The sequence below is a fragment of the Triticum aestivum genome, chromosome 6B, assembly GCF_018294505.1.
Source record: "Triticum aestivum cultivar Chinese Spring chromosome 6B, IWGSC CS RefSeq v2.1, whole genome shotgun sequence".
Lineage (NCBI taxonomy): Eukaryota > Viridiplantae > Streptophyta > Magnoliopsida > Poales > Poaceae > Triticum > Triticum aestivum.
Genome location: NC_057810.1, coordinates 648,523,437 through 648,543,698, shown reverse-complemented (window position 1 = coordinate 648,543,698; position 20,262 = coordinate 648,523,437). Strand labels below are relative to the sequence as shown.

General features: G+C 47.5%; 1 protein-coding gene across 1 annotated transcript; it reads left to right on the top strand.

Annotated features, from left to right (window-relative positions):
* The first annotated feature begins 790 nt into the window (after nt 1-790).
* On the top strand, nt 791-17,729 carry LOC123139504 (putrescine hydroxycinnamoyltransferase 1-like). Its single transcript, XM_044559289.1, has 6 exons — nt 791-1,572; nt 3,240-3,585; nt 11,170-11,230; nt 12,931-13,216; nt 13,269-13,530; nt 17,697-17,729. The coding sequence occupies exons 1-6, from the start codon at nt 791-793 to the stop codon at nt 17,727-17,729; spliced, it is 1,770 nt and encodes a 589-aa protein (XP_044415224.1).
* The last annotated feature ends 2,533 nt before the right edge of the window (nt 17,730-20,262 follow it).

The following is a 20,262-nucleotide window of genomic DNA, read 5'->3' as shown; positions in this document are numbered from 1 at the left end:
AATATAGTATTTCAATTGAATGAGTGTAATATGTTTTCTGAAACTAGTGAAATCAGTGAAATCTATCTTTTGTAATGAGTGAAAGCACTTTCTTGAAAGAAGTGAAATTTAGTATTTCAATTGAATGAGTGTAATATGTTTTCTGAAACTCGTGAAATCTTTCTTTTGTAACGAGTGAAATCACTTTTTTAGAACAAGTGAAATATAGTATTTGAATTGAATGAGTGTAATATGTTTTCTAAAGTAGTGAAATGAGTGAAATCTATCTTTTGTAACGAGTGAAATCACTTATTTAAGACAAGTGGAATATAGCATTTCAATTGAATGAGTGTAATATAGTTTGAGATGAGTGAAATAATCGAAATACAATAATATTGAAATATGATACATAAAATTCAAACTAGTCAAAATGCATTCAAGATTGGTCTTGTTTGAAAGGTCTTATCGTCCTAGACTCGAATATATAAAAAGTTTCAAAAATGAATATTTGGTTCAAAACGTATCAAGTATTCAAAAATATGAGGATGAAAATTAATCCATGTGAGTGTATGGAAAGAGAGGCTGCATGCATGCGTCGTCCATCTCCACTCTAACTCTCTCTCCTATGTGAAAAGCCTGAAAAGACATGCAGTGTCACAGCCTGGAGAGTTGTATTACAATTGTATAAAGGTGCCGCTTCGTTCACTAACTTATACGGACTCGGGTCGCACAGATCTTGACGAAAATGACCAACGGCGGATGCGGCTCCGGTACATCCCGCCTCCGGTAAAAAAAACTTAGTCGGTCCTGCATGGTGGAGGAGGTGAAGGTGGTGGAGTGCTGCATGGTGACGCCCAGCGAGGAGACGCCCAGGTGCAGACTCTGGCTCTCCCCGCTTGACCTCATGATGGTCAACAGGGGCCACACCCCGATAGTCTACTTCTACCGCTCCGCCTCAGTCTCCGACGACGGCTTCTTCGAGGTGGCCAGGCTGAAGGCCGCGATGGCCAAGGCCCTGGTCCCGTTCTACCCTCTCGCCGGCCGTCTGGGCGTTGATGGTGATGGCCGGCCAGAGATCGACTGCACTGGACAAGGTGCGCGCTTCGTGGTTGCTCGCTCAGAACTCGCCACCGCCGACTTCAGCGCTCGCCAGCCGTCGCCTGAGCTGAGGAGGCTCTTCATCCCCAGGGACATCGACGATGTCATACTCGCCGTCCAGGTGACCTTCTTCAAGTGCGGTGGGGTGGCCCTAGGCACCGCGCTGCACCACGTCGTCATCGATGCCCTAAGCGCGTTCCACTTCTTCCAGACGTGGTCCGCCTTCTCCAGAGACGGGGCCGGCGACGGCGCTGGAGCAGCCGCGACAGCGCTGGAGCTGCCATGCCACGACCGTACCCTCATTCGCGCACGCTCCCCGCCACGCGTCGTCAACCCCGACGCTCTCTCCGTGTTCTTGCCCCTCAAAAACGACCCAAACATACCCGTGCCGGAGCCATCTGGGCCTGCCGTCAACGAGATTTTTGTTCTGTCCAACGACCAGGTCACCGCTCTGAAGCGTGCCTGCGGTGGCGCGAGCACGTTCTGCGTGTTGTTGCCGTGGCCACGAACCAACGAGAAAGGGAGATGGACAGAGATTTTTGCCCGGAGCACGAACTCCGCCCCGCCGCACAAACGGCGTATTCTTTCTTCCCTGAGCACGTACTCAATGTCCAAGCTACATGGCTTACAACTCAACTCCCTGGTACAAGACACACTCGAGGCCAGGCCTTTTGCAGTCCCACGGCAGCGCAACTCCCACGTTACCTCGGCCACGCGCACGACGCGCTCACCATGGTCGCTGGCAACAAACCCGCTAACTACCTCCTGCATGCATGCGCTAACAACCACGCCTAGCAGCCACCAAGTTCGACCTGGCTAGCTAGCACCGGCTCTCACGCCTACCCAGCGACACGCACGCATGCCATGAGCACGCACAACGCACGCACACACATGAGCATGGCTTGTTGCTAATATTCACGCCCCAAGCCATGACCTTGCACATGTCAGGCTCATCGTCGACTCACGCCATGGCCGTCGCACCGCACCGCTGCGGCATCTGCCGCGCAGCACCCCACGTCACGCGCTCCCAGGCTCGTGTACACGACGCGCACGCACGCAGTCGCCACGGCCCGAGTCCAGCGCCCCGACGCGGTCAGTCCTTCGCTGCCTTCGTCCCGCCACGCACTCCCCGGCCGGCGCACCCGTCGCGCTCGGACGCAAATGACGCGTCCGTCTCCAGTGCGGCAACGCGATCACCTCCTCGACGATCGATCCCGTGCTCCACACGCCCCAGCTCGCGGCCTTGATCACGCACCAACGCGATCAACGCGGTCGATCCAGCGTGCCCAGGAGCTCGGTCTTCTCCTCGCCGAGCCACGCCCTGCACGCCCGTATTCGCGCCCGCGGTCCCGACGCGCCCGACGCGTCCCGTGCGCACCCATAACACGCACCGGTCGCGCCCGGCTCGCCGCCGCGCTTATTGCCCTGCACCGATGCGCCTGCAACCGCAGCGCAGCACCTCCACGGTCGTCGCGCTGAGCCGCCGCGGCGTCTACGCCACCACGCAAGTCCTCCGCGACCTCCTCGTCTCCGCGATCGCCGCTGCTCGTTGCGCGCACGGCATCACCGTGCATGGCCGCGCATCGCAGCCAACGCGTCCATGTCCGGCGCGCTTGCCGCGGACGCCACCGCCATAGCCTCCATCTCCGCCGCGCTCGCCGTCCGCGCCGCGGACGCGGCCGCACGCCAGGGCCGCCGCCCAAACCTGTGGCTCTGATACCAATTGTTGTTGCCGTGGCCACGAACCAACGAGAAAGGGAGATGGACAGAGATTTTTGCCCGGAGCACGAACTCCGCCCCGCCGCACAAACGGCGTATTCTTTCTTCCCTGAGCACGTACTCAGTGTCCCAGCTACATGGCTTACAACTCAACTCCCTGGTACAACACACACTCGAGGCCAGGCCTTTTGTAGTCCCACGGCAGCGGAGCTCCCACGTTACCTCGGCCACGCGCACGACGCGCTCACCATGGTCGCTGGCAACAAACCCGCTAACTACCTCCTGCATGCATGCGCTAACAACCACGCCTAGCAGCCACCAAGTTTGGCCTGGCTAGCTAGCACCGGCTCTCACGCCTACCCAGCGACACGCACGCATGCCATGAGCACACACAACGCACGCACACACATGGGCATGGCTTGTTGCTAATACTGCGCCCTCAGCGCCCACGTGTGGCGCTGCCTGTGCGCCGCTCGGCGGCTACCGACGGACGCCGAGACGCGGTTCAGCTTCCCGGCTAACTTCCGGCGCAGCCTAAGGCCGTCGCTCCCGGCACGCTACTTCGGCAACGGGATAATCATGGTGGGCACCGCCTGCAAGGTGCGGGACGTCGTCGCCACGGACGGCTCGAAGGACCAGGCGCCGCTGGCCTCCGTCGCCGGACGGATCAGGGACGTCGTCCGCGGGCTGGACGACGAGCTGGTGCGCTCCTCGATTGACTACCTGGAGACGGCGCCAACTATGCCTGCGGCGTGCAGCATGCCGGCGACGGAGCTGACTAAACATTGGGTACCCACTGCCGTACTACACGTCTACACCACACCAGGATCCACCTTTCATTTCTCATCCGGTATCCCATTCCAACGACAGCTCAAAAAAACGTTACTATTAGCTTGGTACTGGAGTACTTTAGTTTGCTAAACTCCGAGACCATCAGAAGCTCGTCAGCTCCAGGATGGTGCCTTATTGTAACATCCCAAAATTCTAAATTTTGGAATGTTATAATAAATAGATAGTTTTGATTGATTGATTGACTGAAAGTGAGTGAATTTAAAACTTTTTGAAAGTTAAATGAGAGGGAATAAAAGGACTTTCCCAAACTTTCATTTTCTTTTCTGATCTTCATGAATTCAATTTTTTTTCAAATACAAAACCCTTGAGCGAAGATGATATGACTTCTTCCATTTAATTAAATGAAAGGGTATTTGAAAATATTTGAATTTCATTTGGAAATATTTCGATTCATAAATTTCAAGCAACTCAATGATTTTCACGAGCGAAGATAAAATGACTTCTTCAAAACATATGAAATATGAGTTGGGAGTTTCAAACAAATAAATTCAAAGTTCTTTTGAATTTATTTTCAATTTGGAGTTATTTGAGTTTTATTCAAATTATTTTTCTCCAAAAATAAAATATATGGAAAATAGGGTAACATGATTCCCTACAATAGAAAATTGGAGAGAAATAAATTTGAAATCATTTTGGTATTTTTTAAAATAACTTTTGTTGGATTTTATTGGGGCAGAAGCACTCTTTGCTTTATTTGAATTTGTGTGTATTTTATTTGACTTTACAAAAATGTTCAAGTCGTAAAAAAAAATTCTGAAAATTTTGATATATTATATGCCTATAGTATTTATTTATTTATTTTGGTTTTATTTTATTTTCTTAGAATTTGTTAAAAAAACTCTTCGGTCCGACTGGGCCGAAGCCCAGCCGGCCCAGCGCCGCGCCGACCCACCCCGGGTCGTCCCCGATCTCCTGCGGGAGACCAAACCCCGCACGAGTCCGCTGCCGCCGCCGTCTCCTTCCCGGAGTCCGCCTCCCGCGCCGCCTTGCCTTGCCCCTCCTCCACGCCTTACTCCTCCTCTCCCCTCCTTAAATAGCGGCCCCGACCCCGTTTCCTCTCTGCTCGCGCCGCCGCCTCCTCCCGCATCTCGCCGGAGCCCGCAGCCGCCGCCGCCGTCATCAACCGCCGCCGCCGCCGCTGCTCTGCACCACCGCCGCCGCCGCACTCCGCCCGCGCCACCTCCGCCACCTCGCCGCCCTCGCCCCTCGTCGCGAAGCCGCGCCACGCCGGAGCTCGCCGTCGCCACTGCCCCGCTTCACCGGAGAAAAGTCGCCGTCGCCGGCGGTTCATCTCACCCGAACCGGTATAACCCGAGAAAACCGATCCGGTTTTTCTTTTAAGTTGTTTTTTTAAACCCTAGACTAGATCTGTTTTCTTATGGTTTTATTAAACAGCGAACGTCCACTGTTTATATCTTATAAACAAACGTTCATTATTTAGTTCTTTTCTTTTTCTGTTATTTCGGCCAGGGACCCATCTGTGAATATTTTATTCATAGATTAGTCCCTAATCTTCAAACGACCACAACTTTTGCTCGTTTATCCAAATCCAATGAAACCAACGCCCACTTCTTCGTTATGATCTCCTCTGTCCAGTAAAACAACTTAAACATGGTTTTGAAAGTTTAAAATTTGAATTCAAATAGTTTTGTATTTGAACTTCGTTTGATCGTAACTTGAGTTTTATAACTCCGATTTGAGTGATTTTTTTTGCAACTCGAAGCTCTTGACCTAAACTTTCGGATAAGGCCAAATTTACATAATTTTGGTACTGTTAGAAACTGTTTTATGCTGCAAGAGTTATTTTCTTGGTTTTGATGTTTTCCGAGTTGTTCTCTTCGTTCTTTCCGATCTTTTGAGTGATTGCTTATGTGTGGTTACTATTGTTTGCTTACGATAGATTGACCGGAGTGTGACGAGTAGAACTATCAAGAGTTTTGGGTGCGAATCACCTTCATCCACATTGCAGGCAAGTTCACACTTTGATCATACCTTTTCTCATACCCAGTTTTTATGCATTAGATCTATCCTCAAACATTGCATGATTAGGATTTAATTAAATTGTGGGTTATGGGAAGTAGTTGAGGTCGTACCTATTACCTGTTTTATTTTCAAACCCCTGGAGTTACTTCTACGTTTGCTTATTATGCCATGCTATGCAAGTAGACGTGGATTGAGTGAGTGGATTTTCCATTGACAGATGTGAGTTTGTTAATTAATGGTTTATTTAAGGTGGCAACTTTAATACACATCTGGATGGATTGAGGCACCTGGTTACTCCAGGACTTGCATGTCTAGGCACCTGGGTTTCCAGGACTTGCCTGTTTTTTTTCGGACCGCCACCCAGGCTCAAAGGGATCATGAGATTATTCAAACTAGAAACTTCCGTGTGCAGCCACATGCTATTATGGGCTCTAGCATAGTTGACAAAGTTGTGTGAACTCTTACTGGGTAGACTAGCAGATGTAGGGGATGTAGGTTGGTACGGTCTACCCTCTACGTAAGGTGCAAGCGCTTCTGAAAGACTATGTCTCGGTCATCTGTTTCTCAAACACCATGTAGTGCGAGAAACCAAACGGAGGAGATCGATTCATGTGGGGAAAAGTGCGCAAACCTCTGCAGAGTGTACAAACTAATCATGATTAGCTGTGTCCCCGGTTATGGACATCTTGAGTATCTAGTACTTGATTTTCCTGTGAATCTCATCATGTTACTTCTGAATTAATATTGTTGGGATGTTAATGAGTACTTTTAATTGGGATTGAGAATGCTGTCAACCATTCTCAATGTTTAACAACCACCATGATAGTTAAATAAATTTATTCCTTTGCAGTAGGTAAAAATTGGTTTTACGCAAAACTGTAACCATAGAGCTTTTCCACCATCCAAATATGCATGTAAAGATAGCCATTATTCATCTTTTGCTCTATGGTGTGAATTTGCCAGTACATTCAATGTACTGACCCTCTATGGCTGCAACGTCTCATGTTGCAGGATCTTACGACGAGTAAGTGATACGTTAGGGTTACGATTTCCTATACTCAACTTTGCCGTTGGTGTTGATGGGAATCCACAACCTTGTTGCTTCCGCTATTTTGGATTGAGGTAATAGTATTTACGCTACTTTATACATGTGATTTACCTCTGTTATAAATCCTCGAGTACTGTGTGTGTCAGCATACCGATCCAGGAATGACACGCAAGCACAGAGACTTGACCCATTCGGGTCGGGTCGCTACACTTATTTAGGCTGCATGCATGCAACAATGCTAGTCTATGAGTGGATTAATGGTAGCATGCGGCACTTGCAGAAGCTGGTCGTACGTGCAACAATGCTAGTGCCTTTTTTTTCCTTTTTTTAGGCAACTATGCTAGAGTCTCTGCGTGGATTAAGGGCAATGCTACAGCAACAGAGTGTTTACAGGAGTTTTACCAACTGGGCTGAGGTAGTGAGGTGGGTTGCGTTGATTGGTAATTATTACTCCCCTGTTACAGGAAGTTGGTTATTTTATCTCTACTCCTAATGGAGCAGTTGGTAGTCTCGCTTCCAGATTTTTTTTTCGTCCCACCTCCCATGGTATATTTTGGTACCTCGTCCCACCTCATACTAAGCCGCCACGAACCGCAAAAACCGCGTACCGAAGCCCCCACCCGCCCTCACGCATTCCAGGGCCTAACCTCCGATCGCACCCAAGACAATTCAGCAAAAAAAACCTACGAAAATTAACCAGCGAAAAAAAAACCTAATGGAGGAGTTGGTAGTCCGGTATGGTTTATTTTCAACACTTTCCTAATGACAAAAGATCACGGATCTATCTTTCCTACCTTAGCCAAATCAATGAATCTCTCTCATTAATGCAATTTGCTTTAGGAAACAAATAGTAGATTCTTTTCTACCTTAGCGAAATCAACGGATCTCTCCCATTAATGCAATTTGCTTTAGCAAACAAATAATAGATTATTTCTTACCTTAGCCAAATCAACAAATCTCTCTCATTAATGCAATTTTCTTTAGGAAACAAATAATAGATTCTTTCCTACCTTAGCCAAATCAACGGATCTCTCCCATTAATGCAATTTGCTTTAGCAAACAAATAATAGATTCTTTCCTACCTTAGCCAAATCAACGGATCTCTCTCATTAATGCAATTTGCTTTAGGAAACAAATAATAGATTTTCAGGAAACAAATAATCTCTAATCTCATCTCTAATTCTCTAATAATAATAATTAATATAATATAATAATAATAATATCTAAAAGAAACGCAGCGTTCCGTTTCCCGTCTTACGTCGTCGAACCCTTCGTCGAGCCTCCCTCCCGTGCGCTGTTGGTTTTCCCTGCGTACGTTCCACCCCAAACGTGATTCGTTCTTCTTAATTACATGGTCCCACCCCCATGCGATCCGGTGAAAGAACCAGCAAAAACGTCACACCCATGCACGCAAGCAACGAAAAATTCATGCAAGCCGTGTCTCCTCCTCCCTGTTCAAACCCTAGCCGTCCCTTCCCAGTTGACGCCGCTAGCGAGTAGCGCGTAGCACAGGCACCAGTGCGGCCCTTCCGTGGTCCCCCTTGACCTCGCAATGAAACAGCTCGTCGGCATCGACGATGAGCCGGTGCGTTTGGTGTTAATTCCTGTGGATGGGTCAAGCAGGACACAGGGCGGTGGATCCGGGACATAGCCATGAAGTCTGCTTCGATGCGCGCCCAGTATTGTCTCAAGTGCATGGGTCGATCCTGGACGGCGGGTGATGGATCAAGGACGTACATAGCAGATTTCACCTACGCAAACGGCTGACTACTCAACCTCCTCTCGGCGGTGGCAGCGGCCAGGTCTGGTTAGCTACCATTTATATTTAATACATGCCATGAAAGGCGATCAAGAGGAGCAATCATAAGCAGCGAGGTGTTCCAGGGCTACGAGCGCCAGTACTGCGACTCTGCGTCTGCGAGGTCTTCGCCAAGATCGCCACCCTCTCTTCCCGTGCCTATTTCTATTCGCTGTTGTTGGTTTCGTCTTACATGGTGAGATCTAAGCAGACAATATGAAGCAGAGGCTCTCTGAGATCCAGTCCAACGTGCAGGATACTGAATCGCTGGTAAATACTAGATTGTGTTTTACGATTTGATCATCCATTCCGCTGCCTTACATACTGCCTTTGGGACATTTGGCAGGTGGAGGCTTCATTTTGGATGTAGGTGAATGTGTGATTTCTGGAAGCTCTGTATATTAACTTCATGATCGGCTCTTGATTTTCTTCTTGGGGACTAGATTTGAAGATTTGCCAGCTACACCATCTAAAAATCAGGCAGTTGATCCGGGTACATTGCTACTCGGCCTTGCGTTCAATTGAAGTTTTCTGAGATCAACTCTTCTGAAACTTCAAAACGAGTAGTCCTCGTATTTTGAGGTTGCTACTTGCACATTGTTCATCTTTCTGTCAATTTTGTTCCATTATTTTGCACTCTATCTGCCAATTTGATTGCATGGTATAGGGTGCGATGGTGGCGTGGGCGCCGCACGGGGTAGGAGCAGTGCCCTGCACAGGCCAGCCCATGCCTGGAGCTAGCATCGCGCCAACGCCTCCATGAACGCCGCCATGACGCGTTGCATGGTGTCCCTGTCGGGTGTGGCCCCCAACATCGTGATGTGTGCTGAAGCATGTCGTTTGTGGCTTCAAGCCGCCTGGTGGCCACTGTGGCATCATGGCTAAACAAGAGGTTGGTGATGAAGAGCCTGCGCTCGTCCAGGCGGATATGGCGGAGCATCCACGGTGATGTGGACGCGGCTGCAGCCGTGGCCAGATGGAGAAGCCTTAGGTCCTGGTAGATTATCTACTGATGGCATAATCCTCCAGAGCTACAATAGCCAGAAAGATGCCTTGCCGTGGGGAAGCATCGCTACTGGAAGCATCATCAGTGATCTGATTTGAAGAGTCCAACAAGAGGTCAATGGAATTCTCATCTCCAATATGTTTGCATTCTAACATGTCCTTGTTGATTCAGCTGTTACATTGTGTCACAGTTCACTTGTTTTTCACCTTTTTTTGTACTACTATGCACTGGAGGATTCAGCTGCCCCTTTTCCACCTGTTAGTAAGTTTTGTAGCAGACTTCTTAATTGATATTATAGACATTCTAAGGTAGACGTGGTATTTTCAGTTAGACTGATTTCTTGTATTTTATCCACTGTTATAGGAGTTTGTTACCTTTGTTTTTTGATCGAAAATTAAAATGTGCATGCATTGTCGAAGTTTGTGAAGTAGAATTAATAACCTTCTGGTTATTGATCAATATACATATATATCTTGGATGTCCCATAGCAACGCAAGGGCATTCAACTATCCTTGAAAAAAAAGAACTGTCAAACCGCTCAAGAACCTGCCAGGTCAAGCCTCTCCCTTCGCTGTTTGGCACTACCTACCCCCTCTCCCCCGAATACCGCGACAGGGAAGATCCGGTCCATCGAGAGAGACCGATGCTGTCGACCATTGATGTCGCATGGGAGATTTGCGACAGTGGAAACATGCTCCCCTTCGCGCCAACGGCGCCTCGAGGTCACTGACACGGGTGACCCAGCGATTCGCCGCTGCCATCCCGAGCTACTTTGCCAACGTCGTGGGCGTGGGCTACTGGCCTTCCAGGTACTCGACCGCCGGGCTTATCGAATTGGGCCGCCACGGTGCTGCTGGCCGCCGCCGGTCTCACTATAGATACATCATGTGCCGTCGGCCATGCCAGCATCGCTGCCTACGTTTCCCAAATCAGTTACCCATACGGTCCATGCATACCCGGAGACGTTGGTGCATTCACACTTCTCATGGATCTTTGTATTAGCCTGATAGTATTGGGATCTCGAAATTTTGCTGTAGGTGAAGAAGGGATTCCTATCTCGAAATTCTGTTGTAGGTGAAGCGCCTCCTGTAGGCCATGGAGACGACCAGGGATGCATTGGGAGGCGGGCGACATAAAGTGCTGGAAAGGAGTATTGTATTATGTATGGTCCTCCTTCGCTTTTTGGAAGGTTGTATAGTCGTTTTGATACACAAGATATAATTTCAGGTTCTACATACATATTGGTTTGAGATGTTTTCATTTTTTATCATTTCAATGAATAATGCAATCTGGATTTGTTTTATCAATGCCAATTTGAGGCATTCTATTATTTTTTTACGCACTATGTGTGCATGTTGAAGGGGCATGACCATGAACGAGCTTGTGGCAGAAGTTTGAATGTGAGTAGCTCCTATCTTTTGTGTACTTATTTTCAGTCTATTAATCAAAGGGTAGAATGATTACACATGCAGTTATTTTGGTATGAGCTTTGGCAAGGGATGTCGATTGTTATGTTGAAGAGGCTAAAATCTTTCTCAGTAAGTGATGTGCATTATGCATCTGATAAAAAAAATAGGCTTTAGGGAGTTGATTGTGCCCATGAGAGGTGGTCCTGATATTAGGCTTGCTATAACATGTCATATTTAACACGTACTGTTCTTTACCAACCAAATGTTCACGTTTTAGATTATAAAGAATGATGACCTCAAAGACAAAGAGCTTCAAGAACTCGGTTCTGAAACTTTTGGTTAGTCTGAGTAATGAAATGTGACCCTACTGGAAGTTCTACCTCATTTCAGTTCTTCTTTTTTTCCATTTAATTATCTATTTCATTCCAAGCTAACTGTCTTACATACCTATATCTTTCAATGCAAGACTACACGAGGACTATGGTCTATGGGATATCAAGCTCCTTCAAATAATCTGCACCAGTTCTTCTGGAGAATAATGTGTATGCATGGTCTACAATGGAGTTTACAAAGTTCACTTACTCAAAGATTCAACCTAACATTTTCCATAAGGATTATGTATGTTATACCAACTCTCAGTAATCTCTACTACTAATGTCTTAGTTGGTAGCCTCGTCTCACTCCACCTCATCCCACCACTCCTATCTTTCGCCCACCTTTGACATCATCACATCACAGCATTGGGCTGGCCCATTAACGTGTATGTGAACGCAATCCTCCCATCGCCTGCCCTCCTCACGATAATCCCGATGTCCTCGCGCTGCCGTCCTCTTCTCCCTGATCTCCTCTACCAGCGTGCCTTCCTTGCGATCCTCCCGACGTGTCCTCACGTTGCCGTCCTCTTCTCCCCAAACTCTTCTACCAGGGGGACTCCTCTATGACCCAGTGGAGCGAACATTGTACGCAGATTTTTTTGGCTTTCACCGGTTCGTTCTCTACCCCTCCTCCATGACTCCCTCACCATCGATTTTTTTTGACGTCTAAATGCAATCCCTCCATGGGGAAGTATGATGTGAAGGAGAGAGGCCGCGATGGCGAAGGTGAGGTGGGCGTCATCCTATTTTAGAGGAGAGGGCTCCAGCAAGAAATGTCTCACTACGGCGAAAACCGAGCGGAAGGGGAGGGTCCGACAGAAAAACATAAGAGTGTGTCATGGGGTGGAGTTTTTATGTTGCTACACTAGATCGCGGGAACCTGCCGTCGACCTTGAGGTTGGTGTATGAGAGAGAAATAAGCTTCAATATCAATAATTTGTCTGATTCATTTATATACAGTATAGCCCGTAGCAACGCACGGGCGTTTTACTAGTATCTCTTAGTATATCACACCATCAGGCAGGACTCATTGTTAAAGGGTCGTCGGGTTTTTTCCAAAACGCCTTAAAATAATGTGTATCTGGATGCAAAACATGAAAAAAGCCTCCAACAGTTTGCATTTGAAGGCAAAACTTAAAGATCACCTCCATGTGTTCCGAGGAAAAAATTTAAAATGCACACACTTTAGAGCATATACAGTCGGGCGCCTCAAATCCGGCTCACACGACCGGGCGGGCCGCCCGGTCATGTTTTTTCGACCCAGACGGACGCCTCAAACGCCCGGGCTAACCGGCACCCCCCATATCCAGCCCAAATATGGGGCGATATATGAGGGCGTCCGGGCGCGCCCGCCACGTCAGACCCGACAACTCGACCCCACCCCAAATTGCACCAAATCCACCCGGAAGACCAGCCGGATCAATTTGCTATCTCCTCTCTTCTTACTCCTCCGCGTCGTCCGTCTCGCGCTCCGCCGCCGCGCTCGCTCCACAGCCGTTCCCAGGCTCTCCGCCGCCAGCTTTGGAAGAGCCCCCCCGTCCTCGCCGCGAGGGACGTCGTCACCGTCCCGGACGCCATCATGTATGTCCGGTAACTCTCTTGCTCCGCCATGGGCTTGATGTGTTCGACACATTGTCCGATCAGATTTTTTGTGATTTTGTTAGGTAAAATGATGGATTCCGATGCTTCGTCGGGTGAGGAGTATGGACCAATGGGGCTTGACCAAAGGATTCAAGATGAGTTCTTCAATTCGTCAGATTCGAATGAAGAAGTGGACATGATTATGGTCATGAGCATGCAAGAGGAAATGGACCGGCAAGTGGAGTATATTTTCAACTTTAAGGGCTCAATCATAGGGAGAAGAGTGATCAACCGGGACAAGGTGTCCGGAGCAAAGTTACTGCACAAGGACTACTTTGCTCCCAAACCTACTTTCCTGGATGATCCATGGTTTCACCGCCGTTTTCACATGCGAAAACCATTGTTTGTGCGCATTATGGAGGGAGTGGAGGCACACGACGACTACTTCAAGCTCACAAGGGATTGCTGCGGCAAACTCGGTCAAGCAGAAGTGCACGGCTGCTCTGAGGATGCTTGCACTTGGTACTGTCGCAGATGTCACTGGTGAGATGGTCAGGATGCGGGAGAGCATGTGCCTGAAAACTACTGTCAAATTTGCCTGCGCCGTGGTGGAGGTGTTTGGACCTGAGTATCTCAGAGAACCAAATGCGCAGGACATAGAGAAGTTGTTCGCTATTGGAGAGGCAATGGGGTTCCCAGAAATGCTCGGATCAATTAATTGCATGCATTGGCAATGGAAGAATTGTCCTAAAGGTCTACGGGGAATGTATCAAGGTCACACCAGAGAGGCCACCATCATACTAAAAGTGGCGGCATCACAAGACTTATGGATTTGGCATGCTTTCTTTGAAATGCCGGGTTCTCACATTGACATCAACGTGCTTCAACGATCTCCGGTGTTCAGGAGGCTTTGCAATGGGGAATCAACGTCGTGCAACTACACCGTCAACGGCCGAGACTACAACATGGGGTACTATCTTGCCGATGGTATCTATCCTCAGTGAACGGCGTTTGTGAAGACCATTCGGAGCCGCGTGGCAATAAACAAAGGCACTTTGTAACAATGCAGGAAGCGGCTAGGAAGGATGTGGAGAGGGCATTTGGTGTGCTTCAAGCTCATTAGGGAATTGTGCGGAGCGCTGCAATGATGTGGGAATCAGAACTTTGTGGCAGCTGATGACACGTTGTGATATTCTACACAATATGATTGTCGAGCATGATGGTGATGGTGTACCCCAAACCCTTGATTTCGAAGCACCTGGAGAACAAGTTGAAATCCCGAAAGATCAAGATGCGGCTCAGCTGATGAACTTTCTGCAGATGCATCAGAATCTTCAAGATCAGTAGGTGCACACGCAACTACTCAATGATCTTGTGAAGCACATGTGGACCCAAAATGGCAACCAAGGAGACAATGCTTGAGTTTGCCACATAAAATAATTTTTATGTAAACGCTATGTATGCTTCGTACCAACATTTGCTATTTACGTGCAACATTGTCTTGTATGATCGACGTGCATGTATTTGCATGGATTTGAGATTTCGAATTTGAGATATGTGGATACCGGGATGAAAATATGAGACGCATCCGCGAACTTTTGAGGGGTTGAATTTGCCAAGTCCGGCTGTAGATGCTCTTAGGCGTTTTAAAGGTGGACACTATCCATTTTGATAGAAGTGGCGTTACCCACACATAAATTAGGAATGGAGGCTAGTCGCGTAGCCTGGGAGAGAGCCTGGATGTGGATGAAGAGTTGAGACCATGAGCCTATGATGGAGAGAAGGTGTGTAATGGTGGTGGTGTTGAGATGAGGAGGAAATCAGGAGTGGCAATGTTTTTTTCAGCCGCAAGCTCTCATACATATTTATCCTTATGAACACACACGCACATCCTACCCCTATGAGCATCTTTAAGAGACTGCGCTGACATATCATCTTGAGATTCACGAAGTCATCGTAGGTGTCTCGTTGTTGACGGAAACATCTCCTCCCACTGAAAACGCGTGGTGAAGACTTGTTACCACTAGTCCACTCTAGTCGGGGGAAGCACTCCCTTTTCCTGCTTCATCGTAATTTTTTTTTGCTCAAACATAAAATGTTTGATTTGAACCAAAATTCATGGTCTTGTAAAGCAGGAAGCAGGGAGCGCTACGGCTGAAGAATTTTCCTTTAGCCGTTAATTAACTTGTTACCACTAGTCCACTCTAGTCCAGAGACACGGTGAAAAATCCACTCTCACCATCACATCACCGCACCAGCGGCGAAATATCCCCAACGGCCGTCGTCTCCTCCCCAAGTCTGAACCCGCTCTCCCCCTCTCGCCCACCATTTCCTTTCCACCCTCGAAGTTCGGCGGTAAATCTCGATTCCGCGGTTGGTGGCGCCCCTCCGTCCAACTGCGCCGTCCCTTTCCCCGCCCGGCGGCTTGACCCGTTCCACAAAGATTTCGATTTTCCCTCTTTCCAAACCGCCTTAAAATAATCTGGATGCAAAACATGAAAAAAGCCTCCAACAGTTTGCATTTGAAGGCAAAACTTAAAGATAGCCTCCATGTGTTCCGAGGCAAAATTTTAAAATGCACACAGTTTAGGCATTTTAGAGTTAAGCCTTGGACACTATATCCATTTTGGTAGAAGTGGAGTTACCCACACTTGAATTAGGAATGGAGGCTAGCCGCGTGGCCTCTGGCCAGAGAGCGTGGATGTGGATGAAGAGACGAGAGCATAAGCCTATGATGAAGAGAAGGTGTGTAATGGTGGTGGTGTTGAGACGAGGAGGAGATCAGAAGAGGCAATGGTGTTGGCAATTTGGCATCAAACCATTCTGATATGAATTGGGTGGTGTGTCTTTGCGAGGTGCACAACGGACGTGAGACGGCGAGAGAGCAACGGGGCTACATAGAGGGTGACATGAGAGTAGTACTCATTAGATTGACAAGCTTAGGCCTCCTTTAGTTTGTACGAATTTTGTAGGATTCTAACCAAATTATATAGGATAGAATTCCTATAGGAAAATATATTTTAGATCCATTTGGTTTGCAGGAGTGGATTTGTATTCCTATGTGGTTCATTTCCTTCTCATTCTAAAAGAAAAAAAAAGGCATTAGCTCATATCCAATGAAAAAAATCACTATCCTGCAGGAAATGACAATATCATTTCCTGTAGGTACTGAGATACATGTCACCTTATTTTCTATAGGAACTGAGATACATGTCACTTCATTTCCTATGAATTTACTATTTCTATAGTATTCCCTTGAACAAAAAAAAGTCCTTATAAAAATGTTATCAACATCTAAAATACCAAATTAGTGCCACTAGATTCATCATAGAATACATTTTCATATGAGATATATTAGGTAGATTATAGATATAACATAAACTTGGTCAAAGTTTATGAAGTTTTCATTTTTCTAAGACCAATATGTACGAAACAAATTGATGGCGTAGGACATGCACCAACTCCTCTTAAAATCACTCTATGCATGCCTCTGTACTGCAGTCGATTGGATCTGATGACCAGAATACTATGCTTGAGACTACCCCAGACAGAAAACACTAAATTGAATCCCGCTGACCAATAGTGGGGCGCATCACAATGAATGAGAAAGACCCAGAGGTCGCGTCTGCAGCAACTGACCGCTGATTAGACGATGCTAGTACGGCTGGATTGTAGGAGTACTATGCTTGAGACTACCCCAGACAGAAAACACTAGGGCCTCTTTGATTCACAGGATTCTGAAAACGCGGGAATAGGAAAAACATAGAATTGAAATGTCATGCTCATCTACATGCTATATGATTCTGGGGTGTTTGATTGCATCATAGGAAAAACAAAGGATTCCTACAAAGAGATTTGAGTGAATGCTAGAAATCCTATTGGAAATAGTACAAAGAAATCCTTAGGAAAAATTCCTGTAGGATTCTATTCTTTGAATCAAACAGTCAATGTAGGAAAAAATCCTAAAGATTATGATCCTCCAAAATTGCTGTGTACATCCTTTGAATCAAAGGAGCCCTAAATTGAATCCTGCTGACCAGTAGTGGGGCGCATCACAATGAATGAGAAGGACCCAGAGGCCGCGTCTGCAGCAGCCGACCGCTGATTAGACGGTGCTAGTACGGCTGGATCATAGGAGTACTATGCTTGAGACTACCCCAGACAGAAAACACTAAATTGAATCCTGCTGACTAGTAGTGGGGCGCATCCCAATGAATGAGAAGGACCTAGAGACCGCGTCTGCAGCAACCGACCACTGATAGACGGTGCTAGTACAGCTGGATCGTAGGAGTACTATGCTTGAGACTATCCCAAACAGAAAACACTAAACTGAATCCTGATCAGTAGTGGGGCGCATCACAATGAATGAGAAGGATCCAGAGGCCGTGTCTGCAGCAACCGACCACTGATAGACGGTGCTAGTACGTCTGGATCGTAACTTCGCATGGCGTAGAGCGAGACACGAGCAATCAAGCTGTGACGAGTCAGAGCGGGCGCATTCACCGGTTCGCGTAGCAGACGTGGCCACGCTGGGTATTTCCCATTAAATGTACATGGGCCATCCACACTCCCCACACGTACGTGGGCCTCAGCGTTTTGTTTTCTTCGGGCATGGTTTTTTGAAGTTTCTTTGTGACGCATTCCTAGCTTTACAAGAAGGGAATATACTCCTGGCTTCCTCTTCTAAACATCTTTTGCCACGCGAACTGATTAAGTTCCTCGCGGTGAAACTTGTTCATCTTAGCATTTTTCCTTTTGAGGGAGTTCAAGTCCTAGTCTCCTAGACTTGGTATTTGGTACGAGTAGTTTTTTTTAATTTACTTCAGACTTCTCGACTTCATTTTTTCAGAAGTATGGCGTGCCCGTCAATGATGAGGGGTAGAGGTAGTGTGTGCGGTCTGAGTTGGATACATGTGTGTTTATATGAGCATCTGCGTTTACAATGTGTTTTAAAGAAAAAAACATATTTACCATGATGCTTAATGTCAGTTATAAGTGCTAAGCTTATAAATATATAAATCAATAATTTAGTTATCGGTTAGTTTTGAAATTCGCGTCTATTTTCACATCTGTTAACAATAATGCTAATCGATTTCTCTTACCACTGGCATCCGCTTGCGCCTAGTCCTATAGATGTTCTTTACTTTGTTACAACGTTGCCTAAAACAAAATTATCATAAATACAAAGGAAGCAAGCTGGGATATGTTTGTATATTTTGCACAATATTTTGTCCAAGTTACAAAACTAATTGGGATTAATACAATTTTAAAATAGAAGCTTTAAAACAAATTCAACAATGTCTATATTTTATCCCATAATACATATGCAGATATTTGTCATGTGGACCATGTATTAATGTTTTATTGTATTATTTTCTTTGAATTGATTCATCTACACCAACTGATTCCTGACTACTTTAGCTTGCATCACACCCTCTAATGGGATTCATTGGCCCATGTTGCTAAAATAAGTTTACGCCAACTAAAAGACCACATTGTCAAGGGTCATACAGAGAAGCAAAGTGCGGCGAGAAGGGGGAAGTACCCTCCAAATACTACGGAAACATATCGGTTCCTTTCGAAATTTAGTTGTGTTGGCCATCTCGTCGTCAAACTTCCGTCTACCGATCCCCAAACCCTTAAAATCATAGAACAAACGTAATCCCCCTCCTATCCCCTCCCGCAACACGCCCGCGCGCCGGGGGGGGGGGGGAACCCTAGCCGCCCCTCCTCTCCGACCCCTCCTTCCTCCCCTCCTCCCCGCCGCCGCCGGCGAGCTCCATCGGACAAAGCCCGGTGGGCGCGGCGGCGACAGGGCCCTTCTCCTCCCTCTGCTCGTGGTGCGCCGACGCGGGCGGCGTCTTTGAGTGGTGGCGTTGGGCGGCCGCGGGGTGCGGTGGCGGGCTCGTGGGGCATCGGGGTGGCTCGCTGCGGGCGGCACGCTGGCGTCCTGGATCCGCACGCGGCGGGTGTCAGGACCCCGACTCAATGCCACATCAATCAAGCATGTAACACCTCATATCACTTTGCGGCCTCACGCACGGTATTCCCACGGTTCTCGCTTTACCTTTGCCCGGGACCGTTTGCGCCTTTTGGCACACGTATATGATAGTGTCGCTAGCATCCATATGATAAGGAGTCCGGGCTGACATGGCTAGTCGTAAACTCAAAGTGGCACAAACTTACAGGGACATGCATCCATGACCCAGCATCGAACGTGTCGGTCATCAGCGAGTGAATCCAGGCTGTAGCACTGGGCTAGCAGGACCCCAGTGAACCAGGCTGTAGCGGGCTAACATGACTCCGGTATTCATCGCGTGACATTTCCCCGAAGGGACAGACACAAGAACGAAGAAGGACACATGCCGGCCAGCCTAAGTGTTCCGGAGCAGTAGAAAGCTACCATGGCTCAGTGGAAGCACTAGGAGACATTTCCCGGTAAGAAAGGCTACTAAGGATAAACAACTAGATAGTCAAATCCCACACATACCAAGCATTTCAATAACATACACACAATATGCTCGATATGTGCAAATACAACATGGCATCACAACATGACTCTACAACTCGAGTATTTATTCAATAGGCTCAAAGGAGCGAGATATTACAAACATAGGTCTCGTGACCCAACATTCAAAGCATACAAGTCAAAGCACATGCGGAAGCTTAACATGTCTGAGTACAGACATCTACAAATGAAAAAGGCTGAGCAGCCTGGCTATCTACTAGATCCTACCGAGGGCACAAGATCGTAGCTGAGGTAACAAGCTAAACGTCGAAGTCCACGCGGATCTACTAACAAGACCGAAGTCTCTCTGCAAAAACATAAAATAGGCAAACATGAGTACAAATGTACCCAGCAAGACTTACATCAGAACTAACTACATATGCATCATTATCAACAAAGGGGATGGTGGGGTTTAACTGCAGCAAGCCAGCTTTGACTCGGTGGCTATCCTGAACTACTACTGCAAGTAACTCTTTTGAGGTGGCACACACGAGTCCACATATTCACCATATCAATACACCACTATGGATCCGCTCCCGTCTCCCTATGAGAACGCCATCCATAGCACTCACGCTTATCTAGCGTATTTTAGAGTATCCACTTCCACTTGTCTATGAACTGTTATAGGCAACCCAGAAGTCCTTTACCGCGAACATGGCTATTCGAATAGATGATGTTAACCCTGCAGGAGTGTACTTCTTCACACACGCTCTCGCCACTTACCACCATGTACACGTCATGTATCTCGGCAACCTTCAAGCGGAAGCCTGGCGAGGTTTTCGGCCACGGCCTACCTAAACACTCAAGTCTCTAGTACAGGTTTATCGCCTATTCAGGTTCCATCCACTGGGAGTCCGGCCGAGGTTTCTACATACGGCCCCGAACGATGTGAGCAGGGTTCCCGAGA